At 37.7% G+C, this 24256-nt stretch overlaps 2 protein-coding genes across 12 annotated transcripts in view; one reads left to right on the top strand and one right to left on the bottom strand.

Moving 5' to 3' along the window:
• HACD4 (3-hydroxyacyl-CoA dehydratase 4) overlaps positions 1-18836 on the top strand; it is a 95941-nt gene extending 77105 nt beyond the window's left edge. Inside the window, exon 8 of the transcript XR_009519884.1 lies at positions 18430-18836. The gene's annotated coding sequence lies outside the window, so the exon portion shown is untranslated. The remainder of the gene's footprint in view (positions 1-18429) is intronic.
• Positions 1-24256, bottom strand: part of FOCAD (focadhesin) — a 313993-nt gene that overhangs the window by 17568 nt on the left and 272169 nt on the right. For all 11 annotated transcript variants that reach the window (XR_009519883.1, XM_060014801.1, XM_060014800.1 and 8 more), the window contains 2 exons: positions 23102-23182; positions 999-1127 (listed from right to left, as the gene is read on the bottom strand). Coding sequence is in view for 10 of the 11 variants with exons in the window: in XM_060014801.1 (XP_059870784.1) it covers positions 999-1127; positions 23102-23182 (210 nt within the window). In the remaining variant the exon portion in view is untranslated. The remainder of the gene's footprint in view (positions 1-998; positions 1128-23101; positions 23183-24256) is intronic.

The following is a 24256-nucleotide window of genomic DNA, read 5'->3' as shown; positions in this document are numbered from 1 at the left end:
ATGACAGCATGAGAGGTCTTCAGCCCTCTGTTGTTTGCTTTGAAGATGGGGAAAGGGGGCCACAAGCCAAGGAGTATGGGCATCCTCTAGAAGCTGGAAAAGGAAGGGGAATGGATTCTCCCTGTCTTAGTCTGTTTGGACTGTTATAACAAAACACTACAGACTGGGTAGTTTATAAACAACAGGAATTTATTTCTCACAGTTCCGATGGCTGGAAGTCCAAGACCAGGGTGCCAACATGGTTGGGTTCCGGTGAAAGCCCTTTTCTAGGTTGCAGACTGCTGATTTCTTGCTGTGTCCTCACATTGTGGAAGGGACTGGGGAGCTCTGTGGGGCCTCTTTTATAAGGGCACTAATCCCATTCATGAGGGCTCCACCCTCATTACCTAATCACCCTCAAAGGCCCCACCCTCTAATACCATCACATTGAGGTTTAGGTTCTCAACATATGAATTTTCAGGGAACACAAACATTCAGGCCACATCACTCCCCTGGGCAACTAGGAAGGAATGCTGTTCTGCTGATATCTTGATCTTAGCCCAGTGAGAACCATGTTGGACTTCTGACCTACAGGACTATAAGATAATAAATTTGTGTTGTTTCAAGCCACTAAGTCTGTGGTAATTTGTTACAGCAGTAATAGCAAACTAATACAGCATCCCATAGGGCATTTCCTTGAAACCTGGAGTTCTGAAAATGCAGCTTGATAACCATCAAACCAGGCTTTCTGGGACCTGCACCACACGCCCAGAGACATGCACCATCTCAGTCGAGTATTGTTTTGATGAGTGCATCTGGTCTGTGTCTTCAAACCTCCTTCCCCTCCCCCTCAGCTATTTAGAAAGTGACTCAATAAAAGTAACCCAGCTGTCCCATCCAAGAAGACAAACCTCAAGTACCCAGACATCCATCCAGTCACTACCAATTGTGACACACAATTTTCTATTCAGGTCACATCCTAAAAGCAGAGTCTGAAGACCTAAAAACATGATATTTACCAAAGTTTAGCCTCATAAGTGGAGAGAGGAGTGCAGCCCAGTTCACAGGAGGATACTGGTAGCTTTCTCCAACAGTTGCTATGGGTTTCATCACAACTTTGAGAAGGGAAGGAGGCACAGATTCAGGACCTGCAACAGAAAGGAAAAAAATAATAAAATACTTCAACAGCATCATGAAACTGGAACATGCCAACTTTCCCTCCTTTCTACTAGTTTCAAAGGATTTGGTATCACAGCTTCAATTGTGTTCAACCTTTCAATTCTCACTTGCTGGAAACTTTGCTTCCTCTGTTCTTCTCTCTCTTATTTGTCTCCAGTCTTTCCCTCTTGCCTGGATAGGAATATTCCACATTGCTACTTAACTCTCTTCCATGTTCTCTCATGTCTTTTCATCCAGCTTCCTACAAAGAGTAACTTACTCTACATTATTGCCTTATTGCTCACTCACTCCTTAATCCACTTCTAGAAAAGGAGACAATCACTACCACTCAGGTCCATCTCCTTCTCAGGAGAATTGTTTACCTTCAGTCCCTGTGGCTCTAAATGGTACATTCTGTCCCATGTGATCCCTGCTTCTTCTTCTCCTCAGCCGGTGCCATGGCTGACTGCTCCACAGGTGAGCACCAGATATAACAGCTAATCCATAGGTTAACCAGCTATCTGTGACATAGCGCCATGTTCTTTTCTTTTTATTTTTTATTTTTCAGGTGGGAGGTAATTTGAAATTGAAAAAAATGAGACACTCTAGCAGTTCTAAGTGCAGCCATAAGGTGAAGCCAGGGTTGGAGTAGCCATTGAGGGCCATATAGAAGTGAAGTTACAAGGAGGTCAGAAATGATGTATGAAAAAGTAGCAGACCAAGAAGAAGTAACTGCAGCAGCAGGATCAACATAAGCAGCAGAAGGGAAATCAGCATTAGCAGAAAGAGAAGCAGAATCAGCAAAAGGAAAAGCATCAGCAGGAAAAGGAAAAGCAGGGGTGGAATCAGCAGATAAAGCAGCAGCAGCAGACACCGAAACAGGGGAAAGCAGAGATGGGGGCAGAGTCAGCAAAAGGAAAAACAGCTGCAGAAAGGAAAAGCACGGGAGAAGGAGAAGCACAGGAAAAAGGAGAAGCACAGGAAAAAAGGAGAAGCAGAAGCAGAAAAAGCAGCTGACCTGGAGACCCTGAAAAGTGCAGAAGCAGAAGTAGGGGCAGAGTCAGCAAAAGAAAAAAGAGCTGCAGAAATAAGAAGCATGGAAAAAGGAGCAGCACAGGAGAAAGGAGAAGCAGAGTCAGAAAAAGCAGTAGAAAAGTAGAAGTATCAGCAGATGCTGAAAACAGGGAAGGAGAAATAAGTGGAGAGTCAGCAAAAGGAAAAACAGCTGTAGAAAGGAGAAGCACAGGAAAAGGAGAAGCAGAGGCAGAAAAAGCAGCAGAATCTGCAGACCCTGAAAAATGGGGAAGCAGGAGCGGGGGCAGGGTCAGCAAAAGGAAAAACAGCTACAAAAAGGAGGAGCATAGGAAAAAGGAGAAGCACATGCAGAGCCAGCAAGAAAAGTAGAACAATTAGTAGAAGTTGAAAAACAGGGAGAAGCAGAGTCAATAAAAGGTCAAACAGTCAAGAAAGGAGAAGCATAGGGAAAGGGAAAAGGAGAAACATATAAAAATGGGCAAAGAGTTTGAAGACATTTTCCCAAAGATGGTACACAAATGGCAACAAAGATATGAAAAGATGTTCAACATTACTAATCATCAGAGAAATGCAAATCAAAACCACAGTAAGATATCACCTCATGGCCATTAGGATGGCTACTATTTTTTAAAAAAATAGAAAAAAACTGTGTTGGTGAGGATGTAGAGAAATTGGAACCCTTGTGAACTTCTGGTGGGATTATAAAATAGAACTGTTATGGAAAACAGTATGATGGTTCCTCAAAAAATTAAAAATAGACCTACCTTATGACCTAGCAATCCCACTTCCAAAAGAACTGAAAATAGAGTTTCGATGAGATATTTGCATGCCCAAGTCTATAGCAGTACTATTTTATTTTTTGACAGTAAAACAGTTACTTTATTTTTTTTTGTTTCGTTTTCAAAATTATATAATAATTTATTCACATAGTTCAAAAAGCAGAAAAATCATTCTTATTTTTTAGGCAAATAAAGCATATTATAACTCTCCGTTCTACTACACCTTATTTTTCTCACTTATTGATGTGTCTTAGAGTCCTTCCCTATTAGTACCTTTTTTTTTTATACAGCAGGTTATTATTAGTCATCAATTTAATACACATCAGTGTATACATGTCAATCCCAATCGCCCAATACATCCCCCCACCCCCCAACCACTTTCCCCCCTTGGTGTCCATACATTTGTTCTCTACATCTGTGTTTCAATTTCTGCCCTGCAAACTGGTTCATCTGTACCATTTTTCTAGGTTCCACATACATGCATTAATATATGATATTTGTTTTCCTCTTTCTGACTTACTTCACTCCATATGACAGTCTCTAGATTCATCCATGTCTCAACAAATGACCCAATTTTGTTCCTTTTTATGGCTGAGTAATATTCCATTGTATATATGTACCACAACTTCTTTATCCATTCATCTGTCGATCGGCATTTAGGTTGCTTCCATGACCTGGCTATTGTAAATAGTGCTGCAGTGAACACTGGGGTGCATATGTCTTTTTGAATTGTGGTTTTCTCTGGGTATATGCCCAGTAGTGGGATTCCTGGGCTATATGGTAATTCTATTTTTAATTTTTTAAGGAACCTCCATACTGTTCTCCATAGTGGCTGTTATCAGTTTCCATTCCCACCAATGGTGTAAGAGGGTTCCCTTTTCTCCACACCCTCTCCAGCATTTGTTGTTTGTAGATTTTCTGATGAAGCCCATTCTGGTGTGAGGTGATACCTCACTGTAGTTTTGATTTGCATTTCTCTAATAATGAGAGATGTTGAGCAGCTTTTCACGTGCCTCTTGGCCATCTGTATGTCGTCTTTGGAGAAATGGCTATTTAGGTCTTCTGCCCATTTTTGGACTGGGTTGTTTGTTCTTTTAATATTGAGCAGCATGAGCTGTTTACATATTTTGGAGATTAATCCTTTGTCCGTTGATTTGTTTGCAAATATTTTCTCCCATTCTGAGGGTTGTCTTTTGGTCTTGTTTATGGTTTCCTTTGCTGTACAAAAGCTTTTAAGTTCCATTAGGGCCCATTTGTTTATTTTTGTTTTTATTTCCATTACTCTAGGAGGTGAAACAAAAAAGATCTTGCTGTGATTTATGTCAAAGAGTGTTCTTCCTATGTTTTCCTCTAAGAGTTTTATAGTGTCCGGTCTTACATTTAGGTCTCGAATCCATTTTGAGTTTATTTTGTGTACGGTGTTAGGGAGTGTTCTAATTTCATTCTTTTATATGTAGCTGTCCAGTTTTCCCAGCACCACTTATTGAAGAGACTGTCTTTTCTCCATTGTATATCCTTGCCTCCTTTATCATAGATTAGTTGACCATAGGTATGTGGGTTTACCTCTGGGCTTTCTATCCTGTTCCATTAATCTACGTTTCTGTTTCTGTGCCAGTACCATATTGTCTTGATTACTGTAGCTTTGTAGTATTGTCTGAAGTCAGGGAGTCTGATTCCTCCAGCTCTGTTTTTTTCCCTCAAGACTGCTTTGACTGTTCGGGGTCTTTTGTGCCTCTGTAAAAATTTTAAGATTTTTTGTTATAGTTCCGTAAAAAATGCCATTGGTAATTTTATAGGGATTGCATTGAATCTGTAGATTGCTTTGGGTAGTATAGTTGTTTTCACAATATTGACTCTTCCCGTCCAAGAACATGGTATATCTCTCCATCTGTTGGTACCATCTTTAATTTCTTTCATCAGTGTCATAGTTTTCTGGATACAGGTCTTTTGTCTCCCTAGGTAGGATTATTCCTAGGTATTTTATTCTTTTTGTTGCAGTGGTAAATGGGAGTGTTTCCTTACTTTCTCTTTCAGATTTTTCATCATTAGTGTATAGGAATGCCAGAGATTTCTATGCATTAATTTTGTATCCTGCAACTTTACCAATTTCACTGATTAGCTCTAGTAGTTTTCTGGTGGCATCTTTAGGATTCTCTATGTATAGGATCATGTCATCTGCAAACAGGGACAATTTTACTTCTTCTTTTCCAATCTGTGTTCCTTTTATTTCTTTTTCTTCTCTGATTGCCAAGGCTAGGACTTCCAAAACTATGTTGAATAATAGCATTGAGAGTGGACATCCTTGCCTTGTTCCTGATCTTAGAGGAAATGCTTTCAGTTTTTCACCATTGAGAATGATGTTTGCTGTGGGTTTGTCATATATGGCCTTTATTATGTTGAGGTAGGTTCCCTCTATGCCCACTTTCTGGAGAGTTTTTATCATAAATGGGTTTTGAATTTTGTCAAAAGCTTTTTCTGCATCTATTGAGATGATCATATGGTTTTTATTCTTCCATTTGTTAACATGGTGTATCACATTGATTGATTTGCGTATATTGAAGAATCCTTGCATCCCTGGGATAAATTCCACTTGATCATTGTGGATGATCCTTTTAATGTGCTGCTGGATTGTGTTTCCTAGTATTTTGTTGAGTGTTTTTGCATCTATATTCATCAGTGATATTGGTCTGTAGTTTTCTTTCTTTGTGACATCCGTGTCTGGTTTTGGTATCAGGGTGATGGTGGCCTCTTAGAATGAGTTTGGCAGTGTTCCTCCCTCTGCTATATTTTGGAAGAGTTTGAGAAGGATAGGTGTTAGCTCTTCTCTAAATGTTTGATAGAATTCACCTGTGAAGCCATCTGGTCCTGGGCTTTTGTTTGTTGGAAGATTTTTAATCACAGTTTCAATTTCATTACCTGTAATTGGTCAGTTCATATTTTCTATTTCTTCCTGGTTCAGTCTTGGAAGGTTATACCTTTCTAACAATTTGTCCATTTCTTCCAGGTTGTCCATTTTATTGGCATAGAGTTGCTTGTAGTAGTCTCTTAGGATGCTTTGTATTTCTGCGGTGTCTGTTGTAACTTCTCCTTTTTCATTTCTAATTTTATTGATTTGAGTCCTCTCCCTCTTTTTCTTGATGAGTCTGGCTAATGTTTTATCAATTTTGTTTATCTTCTCAAAGAACGAGCTTTTAGTTTTATTGTTCTTTGCTATTGTTTTCTTTATTTCTATTTCATTTATTTCTGCTCAGATCTTTATGATTTCTTTCCTTCTGCTAACTTTGGGTTTTGTTTGTTCTTCTTTCTCTAGTTCCGTTAGTTGTAAGGTTAGATTATTTGAGATTTTTCTTGTTTCTTGAGGTAGGCTTCTATTGCTATAAACTTCCCTCTTAGAACTGCTTTTGCTGCATGCCACAGGTTTTGGATTGCCGTGTGTTCACTGTCATTTGTCTCTAGGTATTTTTTTATTTCCTCTTTGATTTCTTCAGTGATCTCTTGGTTATTTAGTAACGAAGTGTTTAGCGTCCACGTGTTTGTGTTTTTTACTTTTCCCCTGTAATTCATTTCTAATCTCATAGCATTGTGGTCAGAAAAGATGCTTGATATGATTTCTATTTTCTTAAATTTACTGAGACTTGATTTGTGACCCAAGATGTGATCTATCCTGGAGAATGTTCCGTGCAAACTTGAGAAGAAACTGTAATCTGCTGTTTTGGATGGAATGTCCTATAAATATCAATTAAATCTATCTGGTCTATTGTGTCATTTAAAGCTTCTGTTTCCTTATCTATTTTCATTTTGGATGATGTGTCCATTGGTGTAAGTGAGGTGTTAAAATACTCCACTATTATTGTGGTACTGTCGATTTTCTCTTTTACAGCTGTTAGCAGTTGCATTATGTATTGAGGTGGTCCTATGTTGGGTGCATATATATTTATAGTTGTTATATCTTCTTCTTGGATTGATCCCTTGATCATTATGTAGTGTCCTTCCTTGTCTCTTGTAACATTCTTTATTTTAAAGTCTATTTTATCTGAAATGAGTATTGCTACTCCAGCTTTCTTTTGATTTCCATTTGCATGGAATATCTTTTTCCATCCCCTCACTTTCAGTCTGTATGTGTCCCTAGGTCTGAAGTGGGTCTCTTGTAGACAGCATATATATGGGTCTTGTTTTTGTATGCATTCAGCAAGCCTGTGTCTTTTGGTTGTAGCATTTAATCCATTCACGTTTAAGGTAATTATCGATATGCATGTTCCTATGACCATTTTCTTAATTGTTTTGGGTTTGTTTTTGTAGGTCATTTTCTTGTGTTTCCCACTTAGAGAAGTTCCTTTAGCATTTGATGTAGAGCTGGTTTGGTGGTGCTGAATTCTCTTAGCTTTTGCTTGTCTGTAAAACTTTTGATTTCTCCATTGAATCTGAATGAGATCTTTGCAGGGTAGAGTAATCTTGGTTGTAGGTTCTTCCCTTTCATCACTTTAAGTATATCATGCCACTCCCTTCTGGCTTGTAGAGTTTCTGCTGAGAAATCAGCTGTTAATCTTATGGGAGTTCCCTTGTATGTTATTTGTTGTTTTTCCCTTGCTGCTTTCAATAATTTCTCTTTGTCTTTAATTTTTGCCAATTTGATTACTATGTATCTCGGCATGTTTCTCCTTGGGTTTATCCTGTATGGGACTCTCTGGGCTTCCTGGACTTCGGTGGCTATTTCCTTTCCCATGTTAGGGATTTGACTATAATTTCTTCAAATATTTTCTCGGGTCCTTTCTCTCTCTCTCTTCTCCTTCTGGGACCCCTATAATGTGAATGTTGTTGCATTTAATGTTGTCCCTGAGGTCTCTTAGGCTGTCTTCATTTCTTTTCATTCTTTTTTCTTTGTTCTGTTCCACAGCAGTGAATTCCACCATTCTGATTTCCGGGTCACTTATCCATTCTTCTGCCTCAGTTACTCTGCTATTGATTCCTTCTAGTGTAGTTTTCATTTCAGTTATTGTATTGTTCATCTCTGTTTGTTTGTTCTTTAATTTTTCTAGATCTTTGTTAAACATTTCTTGCATCTTCTCGATCTTTGCCTCCATCGTTTTTCCAGGGTCCTGGATCATCTTCACTATCATTATTCTGAATTCTTTTCTGGAAGGTTGCCTATCTCCACTTCATTTAGTTGGTTTTCTGGGGTTTTATCTTGTTCCTTCATCTGGTACATAGCCCTCTGCCTTTTCATCTTGTCTATCTTTCTGTGAATGTTTTTTGTTCCACAGGCTGCAGGATTGTAGTTCTTCTTGCTTCTGCAGTCTGCCCTCTGGTGGATGAGGCTAAGAGGCTTGTGTAGGCTTCCTGATGGGAGAGACTGGTGGTGGGTAGAGCTGGGTGTTGCTCTGGTGGGCACAGCTAGGTAAAACTTTAATCCGCTTGACTGCTGATGGGCGGGGCTGGGTTCCCTCCCTGTTGGTTGTTTGGCCTGAGGCAACCCAACACTGGAGCCTACCTGGGCTCTTTGGTGGAACTAATGGCAGACTCTGGGAGGGTTCATGCCAAGGAGTGACAAACTGGATAATCTAGATGAAATGGACTTCCGAGAACTTCTGCTGCTACTGTCCTTGTCCCCGCAGTGAGCCACAACCCCCACCTCCACCCCGCCTCTGCAGGAGACCCTCCAACACTAGCAGGTGGGTCTGGTTCAGTCTCCCCTGGGTTCACTGCTCCTTCGCCTGGGTCCCGATGTGCACACTAGTTTGTGTGTGCCCTCCGAGAGTGGAGTCTCTGTTTCCCCCAGTCCTGTTGAAGTCCTGCAAACAAATCCCACAAGACTTCAAAGTCTGATTCTCTAGGAATTCCTCCTCCCATTGCCGGACACCCATGTTGGGAAGCCTGACGTGGGGCTCATAACCTTCACTCCAGTGGGTGGATTTCTGTGGTATAAGTGTTCGCCAGTCTGTAAGTCACCCATCCAGCAGTTATGGAATTTGATTTTGCTGTGACTGCGCCCCTCCTACTGTCTCATTGTGGCTTCTCCTTTGTCTTTGGATGTGGGGTATCTTTTCTTGTGAGATCCAGTGTCTTCCTGTCAATGACTGTCCAGCAGCTAGTTGTGATTCTGGTGTTCTTACAAGAGGGAGTGAGAGCACGTCCTTCTACTCTGCCATCTTGGTTCAGCTCCTCCGTAGCAGTACTATTCACAATAGTCAAGAGCAACCCAAATGTCCATTGATGGAAAAATGGATAAACAAAATGTGATATATACACAGAATGGAACAGTATTCAACTTTAAAAAGAAAAGAAATCCTGTTATATGCTACATGTCCTCAACCTTGAGGACACTATGCTAAGTGAGATATATCAGTCAAAAGACAAATACTATATGATTCCACTTATACCTGGCATCTAAAATAGTCAAATTAATAGATATGGAAAGTAGAATCGTGGTTACCACGGGTCGGGGAAGGGAAAAAGGGTAGGTATTATTGCTTAGTGGGTACAAAGTTTCAGTTTTGCAAGATGAAAAAGTTCTGGAGATTAGTTTAACAATGATGTGAATATACTTAACACTGTATAAATGTATACTTAAAAATGGTTATGATGATAAATTTTAAATGTTTTTTATAATTTAAAAAAAGTTTAAAAAAAAGGAGAGACTTTTGGTTTCCGGTTGTGCATGTAAGGAGTTTGGAAGTTACCACTCTGGTATAAAAGTAAAAAGCTGAACAGACTGAAGAATCAACAACTCTTCTTGGATCCTTAAGAAAGGGAAGAACACAGGGCAAACTGCTGCCTCCAAGACTAGAGAGACAGGCAGATGAATACAGGGAGTCATGGCTTATCAGAGCAGAGACTCATGAGTGGATGCTGCAGGAACAGTGCTGGGGTAAGAAAATCTGAACTACAATTGATGCAATGCTGGAGGGCCCACAAATTTGATAACCTAGATGAAATGACCCAATTCTTTGAAAGACACAATCTGCCAAAATTCATACAAGAAGATACAGACAATCTGAATAGAACTACATCTATTTAAAAACTGAATCAATAATTAATAACCTTCCAAAAGAGAAAGCAACAGGCCCAGATGGGTTCACTGCTGAACTCTACCAAACATTTAAAGAAGAAATTATACCAATTCTCTTTAATCTCTTTCAGAAGATAAAAGCAGAGGGAATATTACCTAACTCATTCCATGAGGATGGCATTACCCTAATAGCAAAACCAGACTAAGACATAAGAAAACTACAGATATTTCTTATGAACATAGATGCAAAAATCTTTAAGAAAATATTAGCCAATTAAATCCAACAATGTATAAAAAGAATTATACACCACAACCAAGTAGAACTTATCCCAGGTATGCAAGGCTGGTTCAACATTTGAAAATCAATTAATGTAATCTATCACATCAGTAGCCTAAAGAAGAAAAATCATATGAATATATATCAATAAATGCAGAAAAAGCATTTGACAAAATCCAGCACCCATTCATGATAAAAACTCTCAGTAAACTAGGAATACAGCAGAACTTCATCAACTGGATAAAGCCTATCTATAAAAAAATAACCTTCATCAACTAGATAAAGCATATCTATTAAAAAAAACAGCTAACATCATACTTATTGATGAAAAACTAGGATTAGGAACAAGGCAAGGATGTTTCTTCTCGCCATGGCATTTCAATATTATATTGGAAGACCTAGCTTACACAATAAGATAAGAAAATTAAATAACAGGTATACTGATTGGGAAGGAAGATGCAAGTAACTAAGATTAGAAATGAAAGTGATGACACTGCTATCAACCTTACAGAAATAAAAAGGATTATAAGAGAAAGCTATGAAAAAGTTGTATGTAACAAATTGGATAATCTAGATGAAATGGACAAATTCACACACCTAAAAACACACAAATTACCAAAACCGACTCAAGAACAAATAGAAAATATGAACAGACCTATAACAAGTAAAGAGACTGAATCAGTAATCAAAGACCTCCCAACAAAGAAAAGTTCAGAACCAGATGGTTTTCCTGGTGAATTCTACCAAACACTTAAAGAAGAATTCACACCAATCCTTCTCAGTTTCTTCCAAAAAACAGAAGAGGAGGGAATACTTCCTAGCTCATTCTATGGGACCAGCATTAGCCTGATACCAAAGCTAGATGAAGACAACACAATAAAAGAAAACTACAAACCACTCCTTGTTATGTATATAGATGTGTAAATTCTCAACAAAACACTAGTAAACTGAATCCAAGGGCATATTAAAAGGACTATACATGATGACCACACAGGATTTATCCCAGGAATAAAAGTGCTATACAACATAAGAAAACCAATCAATGTAATATATACCACATTAACAGAATGAAGGGAGGAAAAACATATGATCATCTCAACTGACACAGAGAGCTTTTGATAAAATCCAACATTCTTTCATGACAAAAAAATACTCATAAAATTAGGAATAGAATGGAATTATCTTAATATGATAAAGTGCATTTGTGAAAAAACCCACAGTGAAAATCATATTCAATGATGCAAGACTGTAATCTTTTCCTCTACAATCAGGAACAAGACAAGGATGCTCACTGTCACCACTTTGTATTGGATGTTCTAGCCAGAGCCATTAGGCAAGAAAAAGAAATAAAAGGCATCCAGATTGGAAAGGAAAAAGTAAAGCTATCTCTATTTGCAGATGACGTGATCCTATACACAGAAAAAGAGAAGTTAGTAAAGTTACAGGGTATAAGATCAACAAGCAAAAATTATTTGTGTTTCTATATCCCAGCAATGAATAATCTGAAAAGGAAATTAAGAAACAATTCCACATGCAATAGTACCCAAAAGAATAAAATATCGGGAAATAAATTTAACCAAGGTAAAAGACACACACACTGAAAGTACAAAACATTGCTGAAGGAAGTAAAAGAAAATCTAAATAAATGGAAAGACATCTTGAGTTCATGGATTGGAATATTTAATATTGTTAAGATGATACTACTCAAAGCTATCTACAGATTCAACACAATACCTATCAAAATTTCAACAACCTTTTTTGCAGAAATGGAAAAGTTGATTCTCAAATTTATATGAAATTGCAAGGGGGCCCAAATAGTCAAAACAATCTTGAAAAAGGAAAATTTAAAGGATTCACACATATCAATTTCAAAACTTACTACAGAGCTACAATAATCAAAACAGTGTGGTACTGGCAAATATAAGGATAGACATATAACAAATGGAATAGAATTGGGAGGCCAGAAATAAACCCAAACATTTATGGCCAATTGATTTTTGACAAGGGTCCTAAGACCACTCAATAGGAGAAAGAAGGGTCTCTTCAACAAATAGTGCTGGGACAACTAGGTATTCAGGTGTAAATAATGAAGCTGGATCCCTACCTAACACCACATACAAAACTTAACTTAAAATGGGTCAATGACAATATAAGAATTAAATTGTAAAACTCTTAGAAGAAAACATAGAGGTAAGTCTTCATGACCTTTGATTTGGCAATGAATTCTTAGGTATGACCAAAAATATGAGCAACAAAAGGAAAAAAGATGAATTGGACTTTGTCAGTGCTAAAAACTTGTGTGTCCAAGGATATTATCAACAAATTGATAAGACAACCTAGAGAATGCAATAAAACATTGGCAAATTGTATATATGATAAGGGTCCAGTATCCAGAATACACAAATAATTCTTAAAATTTGAAAACAAAAAGACAATCTAGTTTTTAAAATGATCAAAGGACTTGAACAGATAATTCTCCGAAGAAGATATACCAACAAGTAGTTGAAGTTGCTTAACCTCATTAGTCATTAGGGAAACACAAATCAAAACTAAGTGATCACTTCACATTCAATAGGACGATAATAATAATGATAATAATAATCATGGAGAAAGAACAAATGTTGGCAAGGATGTGGAGGAATTGGAACCCTCATACATTGCTAGTAGGAATATAAAATGGTGCAGCCACTGTGGAAAAACAGTTTGGCAGTTCCTCAAAAAATTATATGGAATTACTATATGACTGAGCAATTCCACCCCTAGATACATACCCCAAAGAATTGAAAACTGGTATTCAAACAAAAACCTGTACACAAGTCTCCACAGCAGCACCACTCATAATGGCCAAAAGGTAGAAACAACCCAAATGCCCATGAACAGATGAATGGATAAATAAAATGCATATCCATGCACTGGAATATTATTCAGTCATAAAAAAGGAACTAAATATTGATACTTGCCACCACATGAATGAACATTGACAACATTATGCTAAGCGAAAGAAGCCCATCACAAAAGGCCATATGGCATATAATGCCATTTAAATGAAATATGCAGAATAGGCAAATCCACAGAGACAGAAAGCAGATTTTGGCTGTTAGGGGCTGGGGGAAATGGGGGAATGGAAGCAATTGCTCAGGGAGTACAAGGTTTCCTTTTGGGGTGATGAAAATGTTCTGGAACTAGACAGTGGCCTAATATTGTGAATGTACTAAACGCCACTGAATTGTACACTTTAAAATGGTTAAAATGATAAATTTTATGTTATGTGTCTTTTACCACACACACACAGACACACACACACTCACACACACAAGCACAAGAAGAAGAGAAAGGGATGAAGCAGTCTTTGATGAGAAAAGCAGAATCCACGGAAGAGATCGATACAGTGCAGCCCTGGGCAGGCAGACAGAAAGCAAGATAAAGTCTTGATGCCTGGTATCTTTCTGCTCCTGATACTCTGAGGGTTGAGAATAGTTTCTGTCCTTAGATTTCTGGGAAACCTATGAATCCTTGCAGTAAATACTGAGTCACTTGAAGCAAGTCATTGTTTTCTGTAATAAAAATTACCCTAACATAATTGCTATCACTGCCTAAGCTCATTTACTCATAATTTCACAGACTACTTAGGCGTTGATGACTAGTAAACCCATACTTCTAATGCAGGCCTTTCTCTGATGTTTCTACAGCTATCTCAAGAATCAGCATATTTTCTTAGGTAGCCCCCAACAAACCTACCTCTGTACCTTTGCCTCTGCCAACTTGGGAATGTATAATAAAACTAGTTGTGTGCCTTCCAGTGCTGTTTCTCTCCCCTCCAACCAATACTTTTTTGCTTTTTGAAAATGTTAAAAGCTCAACACACCTGCCACTCTTCTATGCTGTGTTACCAGTAACTGAAGCTTTATTTCAATTCCACCTTGTGATGCAATACTAGGATTATAGGAAATATTATCAGGGAGTTAACCATTGCTATTACAAGTAGAAGAATTTCTGACCAAAAAAGTAAATATATTCTTAAACACATTCATTTATTCAACTGAGTATCTATTAGCTACCAGACAGTGGAGACGGTGTTGAACAGGCAGAAGAGGTCACCATGCTCATGGAGCTTATACTCTAGTGACAGGACAAACAGACAAGGAAAAATCAGGTGTGATAAAAATAAAAATGCTATGATAGGAATTAACTGGTTGGGTATTCACATAACTCTATACTGATTATCCACATATGGCAGCTGTCCACACACAAAGTTGGCTGCAAATTGGAGTCTTTGATTTCACAAAACAACGACAACAAAATTTAAGCTGCTCTTGGGGGGGCCTTTTGGCTCACCATTCATAGAAATAGCCTAATGAACTGGCAGATAGTATAGTAAATATCTGGACATAGAATTACTCTTCACTGGGCTTCCCTGGTGGTGCGGTGGTTAAGAATCCGCCTGCCAATGCAGGGGACACGGGTTCGAACCCTGGTCCGGGAAGATCCCACATGCAACGGAGCAACTAAGCCCGTGCACCACAACTACTGAGCCTGCTCTCTAGAGCTCATGAGCCACAACTACTGAAGCCTGTGTGCCTAGAGCTCGGGCTCTGCAACAAGAGAAGCCACTGCAATGAGAAGCCCTCACACTGCAATGAAGACCCAACACAGCCAAAAATAAATAAATTTATAAAAATAATGTTCTATATTCTAGAAATGCCATTACCAGGTAGGAAAAGCTTATTATTCTAAAAAAAAAAAAAGAATTACTCTTCACTCCTATTAAGGACATAAATCCAATTCTATATTGTAAATCTTTAATTCATAAGCAGATTTCTGTTAAATTTTTTTCTCAGATCAAGTGTTTCTAAAACTATATAAAATTATATTCCAGGTCCTTCTATAGAATTCACTACAGAAAACTTGCAGTTTCCAGAGGATCTAGAGAATCAGGAGAGACATTCAACCTGTCCTCTAATACCAGGACCCAATGTAAAATATGGTCATTTTCTATATCCTTTATTGCTTAGACAACAAACTCTCTCTTGACAGGACAACAGAACTTTCACCAGTAACTGCACTTTACTATCTAAACACTTTACATGTTGCTTCCATACTCTTTAGAACTGACCTAATTAATATACAAGCAAGTGTCAGAAACAAGGAGAACTTGTAAAATGGAGCACAGGGGTGAAAATCAAGTAAGTACTATAATGCAATACATTTCCCACTTTTTAAAAAAGCAGAGAATCAGTATGGACTAGCATAGCTAGAATCACACAAAATTTTCCACTATATTTGCAGGGAACTAATTCTGAAACCAACTGGAATGAAAGAAATTATAGCAGCTGTTAGGAATGGAGAAAATACCTGGTAGTTCTAAGCATTTGCGGGGAGGTATGGAGAGAGAGCGAGCCCCAAAATGGGAGAACAGAGTCACATGGTTCCCTCCCCAGAGATCTTTAGCATTGGACACAAGAATCCAAATCTAAGCTATGGGAAGGATCAGTTCCCTTATTACAGCGCTCTATCTTTCACCCAAGTGCCTTAGACAAAAAGAAATACTGGAATGCTTTATAGACAATGGATTTGGAACTGAGAAGACCTAACAGTACTTGTTAAAAGGATCCAGATGTCTTAAAATCCGGTACAAAGTTGCTTTAAATCCCTCATCCAGTTGACAGCCTCAAAGAACCCTGATATAAATGGCATATCCGAACATAATGCATTACAACAGGACCCATTATCACACATACTCTGGCTACAAAAAGGATCAGATCTCAATGCCACAATGCATATGTGTAACTCCTATAGGAAAAGTCTGGTAACAAGTAGGCTAACAGCCACTGGTGTGTCTGTTCCCCATCACCAGCATGTCGCTTGTAATGGTGTGGATATGTCTTTACCTTCTCCATCATTAGCGTTGTTTAGAAGCAATATATATAATATATGTATATACACATATATAATATATATATTATATGATTACACACACACACACACACACACACACACACACATATATATGTTTAAAGTGGTAGATCAACAAATACTTGAAAACGATTACATGCCAAGTACTCTGTACTAAGCATTTAGGATAAAACCCACATGTTCTTCCTGCCCTTGAGGAAATTACAGTCTACTGGGAAAGACAGACTTTAAACAAAGAATCACAAATAATTAAGCAAATAATTTCACATATGTAAAGTACTATGAAAAACATAAAGTATCACATAAGAAATCTATACTAATCTGGGAACATCAGGGAATCCTGTCTTATCCTCCACTGAGGAAAGGATGTTTAAAACAAGATGGAAAGGATGAGTCGAATTTTTCTAGACAAAGTCCTTAGAAAACACAGGTAGACATAATGACAGCATGACATATTTTGAGAGATTAACAGATGCTTAGCCCCTTGCCAGAAACCACTCTATAATCAAGACAGCTGTTGAAAACAGTTGATGATTCCAATATGTCAGTCAGATACTAAGAGTTGGTAGGATGTTCTTTCTTAGGACCAAGTACTTCAATATCATCCAGTGTTATCAGAAACAAAAACATCCCTGAGCCCCTTAGCACCAGGAAGGCTGCCAAGCAGGGTGGCTGCTCAGTGGAAATCAGGACCTGGGAGAGAGGAAGGCAGCTTTAGCAGGACTGTGGCAAATACATTGAGAATAATGGGAGTCAGGTTTCTTAAAGTCAGAGAAGAAAGTTACAAATGAGAAGGAGGAAATGCAGAAGGAAGCCTGTGATGTTGAATTGGAGATATTGGTGTGAACTCAAGTTTTTCAATATATATAGCTAGATATAAGAATAAATATAGACAATATGTGAGAGAGAAAGAGAGAGAGGGAGGGAGGGAGGGAGGGAAAGAAGGAGAGAAAGAGAGAATTTCCTAACTGTCCACTGAAAGGGCCTAGGAGCAGTGATTATCACAGTAGCAATGCAGTAATTTATACCCAAGATCTTGGCTTCTAAATATCTTTCTCCACGAGAAGAAACTTGAGTTACCTGGCTATTACAAGGCTGAGGATAATACAAGATGAACCTAGAACATCTTTGTGTGCCACAAAGAAAAGGAGGTACTCAAAGAATGATAAGGTTATCTCAAAAGGACACAAGAGTCAACTTAAAGAGGCTCTTTCTGATCTAGTCTGGAACAATTTGAGGATCAAAATCATGCACAACTGAATAATAAATAATTGAATAATAGGAGTTCAGCAGTCCATATTGAAAGAAAGAAAGAAAGGAAGAAAGAAAAAGAAAGGAAGCAAGGAAAGAAGGAAGGATGGAAGAGGGAGGGAGGGAAGGAGGCAGCTTTTCCTTTCAGAAGAAAGCCTACCAAAAAGTGTAAATGGGATAATGGAATTTTAAGAATCACCTATTGGCAATCACCAGAGTAATAACTCAGTCAAGAAAACATTAATGGATACCCAAACTAATGGGTGAAAGTAGGATGAAAATGGGATATTCATAAAGTCTCAAAATATCTCCACATAAAATATTTCTTGATGATAAAAGGAAAGGAGGAACTTTAATGAGGAGACACCTGGAAGAGATCACCTTATCCAAGTGATCAAAGTTAGCATCACTTTGGTGGAGGAAGACAGACATCGTGTACCACCCGAAGGGATGCAGTGAGCAGAGCAGGCCTCCATGGCTGTAACATTCTTGCCAAAGGTGACTGACCTCTCATGTGAGGAACACCAGGCAAACCCAAACAGAAAAGTGCTCTGTAAAACAACTGGCTTCTAATCCTAAAACATGTTAAAGTCATGAAAGACAGAACAACCGAGGCAATGTTCCAGACTGAAGAGGACCAAAGAGATGACAAGTGTGACATTCTGGATTAAATTCTTGTTCTGCTAAAGCCATCATTTGGGCTGTCAGGGAAACTTGAATAGGGTCTCTGGGTGAAAGGAATATTAGAAGTGATCTGGCTGTTTTCACTTTTTGGTAAGTTTTAAATTATTTTAAAATAAAAAGTAAAATAAATTTTAAAGCACATCTAACATTTAATAAAAAAAAAACGACATCTCAAATAGTAAATACATACAAAAATGTTCATTCCTTCTGACAATGAATGCAAATTAGTCTTAAAGTATCATTTTATACCTGCCTGGCTTTTATTGTAGTCATTTGTTTTATCTATCTGATGGTTTGCTTTGTAATATGATAACTAGAAAGGGTTTATTCTTTATTTGTTTCCTAAGCACTGTTACATAAAGTGAAGCTGTGAGAAAAGCGTGGAAAAGATTCTCGTTCAGAGCCCCCAGAAAGAACCCACCCTACCAACGCCTTGACTTCTGACTTCTTGCCTCCTGAACTGAAGGTTTCCCCTGCCTGTGGCAGACACCAGAGAGTCACCACCAGGGATGCAGGGATGCAAAAAAGGACACAGGCAGAAAGACACAGAGAACTCCCAACCTGAGCTTCCTCAAGTGCCTTCACTTCCATTGCTGTTCTTGCCTGATCGGAAGTTGTGCCAGTGTGCCTTCCTTTCCTCTCCTTGCCAACACCTTTGACTATCCCGGCACCCAGAGCTGCATTCACTGTGGTTGAAGGTCCATGTTTTATATTCTGTCTTCACAACGAGCTCGTCAGCCTGAGGATGGCTCATAAACTCATAATCCTTACAAAAAACTCTAGAAAGAAGATTCGATTATTTTCTCCACTTTACAGAAGCAATTGAGGATTACAGACTTAAGTAGCTTGCCTGAAGTGACATAGCCAGCAGGCAGTATAAGTGGGGTATGAACCCAGGCAGTCTGGCTCCCACGCTTTTAACCTCTATGATATGCTGCTGTACTATGATACTCAGACAGGGCCGAGGTACTGAAATCTGCTACAGTCCTTTTGAAGAGCAATGAGGCCATGCCATCTCTGTAGTCATCAAATCCTCAGACTCTTGGCCACTAATAAATTGCTGACAGTTTATCCTAAGGAAAGCTATATGCACAAGGATGTTCTCTATAATGGAAACATTTTAAATGATCTATAGGGTAATGGGTTAGTTATGATTCATCGACTTGACGGAACATTCTACAGTCAGTCATTATCATTATTAATGATAATGGTAATCATTTTTAATGATAATTATGGAGATATATGGAAAATAGGGAAATGTTTACAATATAATATTAAGTTAAAAAATACAAAGTTTATGTATACTGGTAAATATGTAAACATTGTGTGTGCATAACAGGAACAAATTAAAAAGTAAAATTTTTAAATGATAATAGCTGTTAGAAAGTCATGGGATAATTGGTGACTTTTTTCCTTTCAAATATTTTTATGATGTTTACAACAAAAAAATAGAAATTAAATACTCCCCAAACATATCATATTAAAACCTGTCTAGAAAGTGATGCAAGGATTCTTTTCATGCTTCCTCAACCCTTCTTTTCAGGGGATGAGTGGTGATTATGTCCATTTACATGGAAACTTGTTAAATTTTTTAAAAAGACAATAATATACATTTTATGATTCAATATAATATAACACACACACATCTAGAGGACATACACTGGAATATCTACTGAGGCTATCTCTAGGTGGTGAGATTAAGAGGATTCTTTCTTTTTCTTCATACCATTTTTGGTATGAAGAAATGTATTCATTTCTAATAACTTTTTAAAAAGAATTGTATAGGTAAACTATTACCAAACTAAAATACTTAAAAATAACATACTTTTGGTAACCAACTCCATAATTTCATCAGAAAAATAGAAATAGCTTTCTCATATCATTTATTCTATATTCTGCTCTCTTGGCTAGACTCATCAACAATTATATCTCATGCTAGTAATCCAAAAATGATCAACTGAGCATCTACCTATCGATAGTATATGTACAAGCCCAACACTTATACACTCAAATCGCTGACCAATGAATCCATATCGAGAAGGAAATGCCAGTCATACTGACTTTCTTACAAGGATTTAAATATACTTTCTGTGAATTAATACTTCTTATTGTAAACTTTAAAGCCTAATAGAAAAATTAAAGCTTAGAAAGTCACATTCCCCAGCAAGAGAATGATAAGAATAATCCTAAATGATTAGGTAGAAATACCTAAATGTTATCACCAAAAATAAATGATTATTTTTATTAAGTACTTTTAATACATTTTAAGTGTTTTGTTTAAAAAGTAGGTAAAATCTTGATGAAATCTGAATATGCCATGAGGTTGAGAAAAAACAAAGATCAGAAATCAGGAAAAAGAATAAATGTACAGAAAAGAAGCAAAAATAAGAGTCAAAATTTAGAGGCCCTTAAGATAAAAAATAATTCCATGATAGGCAGAATTAGATTATAAGCAAATTTTAAGCATAGCACAGCCAAGAAATGTCCATAGAATAGATTATGATGATGACAAGGGTTAAGGAATATTATATCTGCTAGAAGGTAGGGCTATTAGGGAAGAAGAGAAAATGTTATAGGGTATAGCAAAAAAAACAGTTATATTCAAAACTATTAACTGCAGTCTTAAAATTGGAAGGAATTTTATCTGTTTGGCATGGTTTTAAAATGTAGGCCTGTATGAAGGAATAGATGCTATGAACATATGCTATGTTCTGTTGTATGAGTACTAAAGTGAGTATCTAGAATGAGAAAAGCCCTAAACATTTGAAGCAGATTAATATATTCACTATCTCAAATCTGATTGGCTAAAACTGAGATCATGACATCCAATCTCAACCTGGCATATGTGTGAATCAGGGATAACTCATCACATTTTTCTTCCTCTTGTGAGTTACTAAATGGCATACAGAGGCAACGAAGCCATGCTATCCCTAAAGTTTTCTCTCTTCTGCCTATGCCAAGCATGATTTTTATCCTCTCAAGCCATTTCTTCCTCTAAAGAGCTCACCAAAGTTGTCATCCTTCCTATCAGCAGCACCACTGGGCTCTGATGAGTGACACCCAAACATTTAAACTCAAAAGCTGCTTCAGAAGGGAGTTATTAAAATTCAAATGAGCTGGGCATATTGAAGAAGAAAACACTTGTTTGCATGCACACCTCCACATTTGGCCATCCCATTTAGACCCATAGAGCAGGGTCTGGTTTTGTTTTTGTAAATGGGCTTCCGAGGCGGAGGTCAGCCTCCCACGGCCTCCACTCCTCTGGGGTCATCATTAGTAATGGGTAAGGCTGAATGGATTTTCCTCTGAATCTAGTCAGTAAACCTGACAAGAAGGCAGCCCTCTCCCACAACCTGAGAATGCCAAAAATGTGACTAGTAATATGGTATTTTAAAAATATTTCATTTATATGTCTTAAAATAGCTTTAATAGTAAGATTTTACATAATGTTTCTGATGTCAATTTCACCTGATTTTTCAGTTTTAGAACAGAATACTTCCTGTTGTACCATGACTGCATAATCATAAAAATATTACATTTAACAAAATTTTCCACAAGATTCACAGAAAATTCATTTCTGTTAAGAAATATGAATCTAGGGAGCCAAATGACATTTTAGTCACTAGAAAAGAAAAAGAGTATGTCTTTCATTTGGTCTTAAGAGTTTTATATTTCATGGAAATATCTCACGCTATCATCATTTAAAAATTTTATAAGATATCAGTGAGCAAACTAACAAAAAATAGAGCAAAAATATATGTTCCTAGAATTATTCTAGCCATGGAAATTTTAGATGTTCCTTTAGTAAGAATTCAATTTCCTCCTAATGGAGACATCTCTGTACTTTAAAAACACTTAATGTATGGCAATATAAACAATTAACTCCACATTATATATATATGACATGTTCATATATAAACATATCTTGTACAACCATGACATAACCTTATACCAATTTTTACTGAGGATATGTAAAAGCAAATTATGCTAAGTCGCGACCTGAGGATAATATTATGCACAATTTCTAGAACTGCAGAAACTAAGGGAATTCATGTCCAACCTATGAAAGTAGTTTACAATCTGGAAGCTCCAGGGATTTCTGTACCCAGTGGAAACTTAGACAACGGACATGACTTTTAATGTCCCTTCCAATGGTGAGATTTTATCCTTCCATGACCTTCATTAATCAATGACTTCAGATGTCCCCAGATGTCTTCATTTTAATTGGTTTAAAAACTTTTTTTCCCCTAAAACTGGGATGGTCTTGTTGTAATACAGGCACTGATTTTGCCCAGACTGACACAGCCAACCCAACGAAGAATGAAACTAGCACACATCAGTGAAAGAATATTACATAAAACTGGTTCCTGAGCCATGACATGCTCATTTCGGATCCATTTTTTCCTCATAGCATGAAATGGTAGGTGTGTATCATTAAAGAGCATTTATTTGATAGTTTATGTGGCATTATTTTGACTCCAGTTATAAACAAAAGGCACTCAATCTCTGTCTTTAGGTTGTGTGTGGCAGCAAAAAAGAATCACAAAGGGACAACTGGTGCAGAGAAAAACAGCAGAAACTAAAATTAAGAACTAGAGCCAGTGATTCCAACAACACAAAGTGATCACACAAGGTTCAGGGAGAAGACTTACCTCCAAGTCTGGTCCTGGAATACAAACAGCACCCATGTGTGTTTTCTCTTTTTAGGTCACACTCACTTGAAATTGACAAGAAAAGTAATGTGCGCTTATACTTTCGAAATTGCCAAAAGGAAGATTAAGATATTCACATGTCCCCCAAGATCACGTATGGTAGTTCCAACAGTACACACAGTGTGTATGTTTATGTACCACTTAGTGTAGTTGGTCTCCTAGTCATCTCTACTGCAAAGATGATCTGGCAGGAGAAATTATTCACCCCTTCAGATTTGTATTGTTTAATTCTACAGAAGCAAGCTGAGGGCACACAAACTTGACATGTAGACAGTTATGACAGAGTTCAAGAAATGTGCTCACTTGCCTTTTTTTCCTCCTGTAATGAAGAAGCCAATGGATGCTCTAATAAAACTGCTTTCAGGCAAATAGCTATAGTCCGTAGGAACTGTGGAGACAGAAAATGATCAAATTAACCAATGAACCTGGTGGGACTAATGAAGGAAAGATAATGATCTCATGCTGCCATATCAACCTAGAGACAAAGCAGAAGTGTTTATGCCATTAATCTCAGAACAATACTCTGTGGTTGCAACTAATTCTATTAGGTTAAGTGACTGGCCTTGAAGTCATCACTTAGGCTATGCAAGCAAATCTAAAACGGTGGTAAATCTAGAGGAGGCTGAAAAACCACAGAGGACAAAAATTGTACTGAAGTGGTTTAAAAAAACCCTTTTCCACTTTGGCACATCAATGAGCTGCAATCCAGTGACTTCTTCTGTGTCAGCAAGGAGTCTACTGGGCTTCTAGGATGAGACCACCATTCTCTGGGCTATTTCAGGGCACCCTGAGTCAGATATATGAACTACGCAAATACATCAATCAGCATTAATATCAGCTAGTCTCTTACTTCATAAGGCAGGGACCTCTATGTGACCAACACGTGCAAATAACCAGATGTGCCTGCTGACCTGGAACAATGAAGGAGTGACATTTATGCTTGTTGAGTCCTGGGAGTTTCCCAGATTCTTTTCCTCCCAGTTCCACATAATTGTTTCATGAAATGCTTTTTACTGGGATAGATGGCTCAACTTTTCCAGACACACAATCATGTTGCTCCAAAGAACCTGGGTGTAAGATGATTCACTACAACCTGCCTTCAGTATATGTGGGCCAGACCGTGTACTCCACAGTATAACAATTAAAAGCCTATGTGAAAAAGCAAAAGCCTGACATACACATGCTATTTTACCAGGACCTTGTGAGAGCACTGCACTTCAAAACTAGCAATACCAAGGGTTTCTAATATGACTACTTTTTTTTTCCTTTTCCAGTTTTAGTATGACAGCTTCTAGTTGTCTAAAGTTCATTATGTTGGGAATGCTGTGAAACCATGTCCTATTTCTATAGCTGAGGAGTGATTGAAAATGAGGGAGACAGTAATTATAGTAGCACATGGTAATGCTGTCTGTAGACTACCTGTCAGGAGATATGTGAAACTAGGTTTTAATGAGGAATCTTT

This window comes from Delphinus delphis, chromosome 6 (assembly GCF_949987515.2).
Source record: "Delphinus delphis chromosome 6, mDelDel1.2, whole genome shotgun sequence".
NCBI lineage: Eukaryota > Metazoa > Chordata > Mammalia > Artiodactyla > Delphinidae > Delphinus > Delphinus delphis.
Note: the sequence above shows the minus strand (reverse complement) of the source record. Positions and strands in the feature narration are given on the sequence as shown.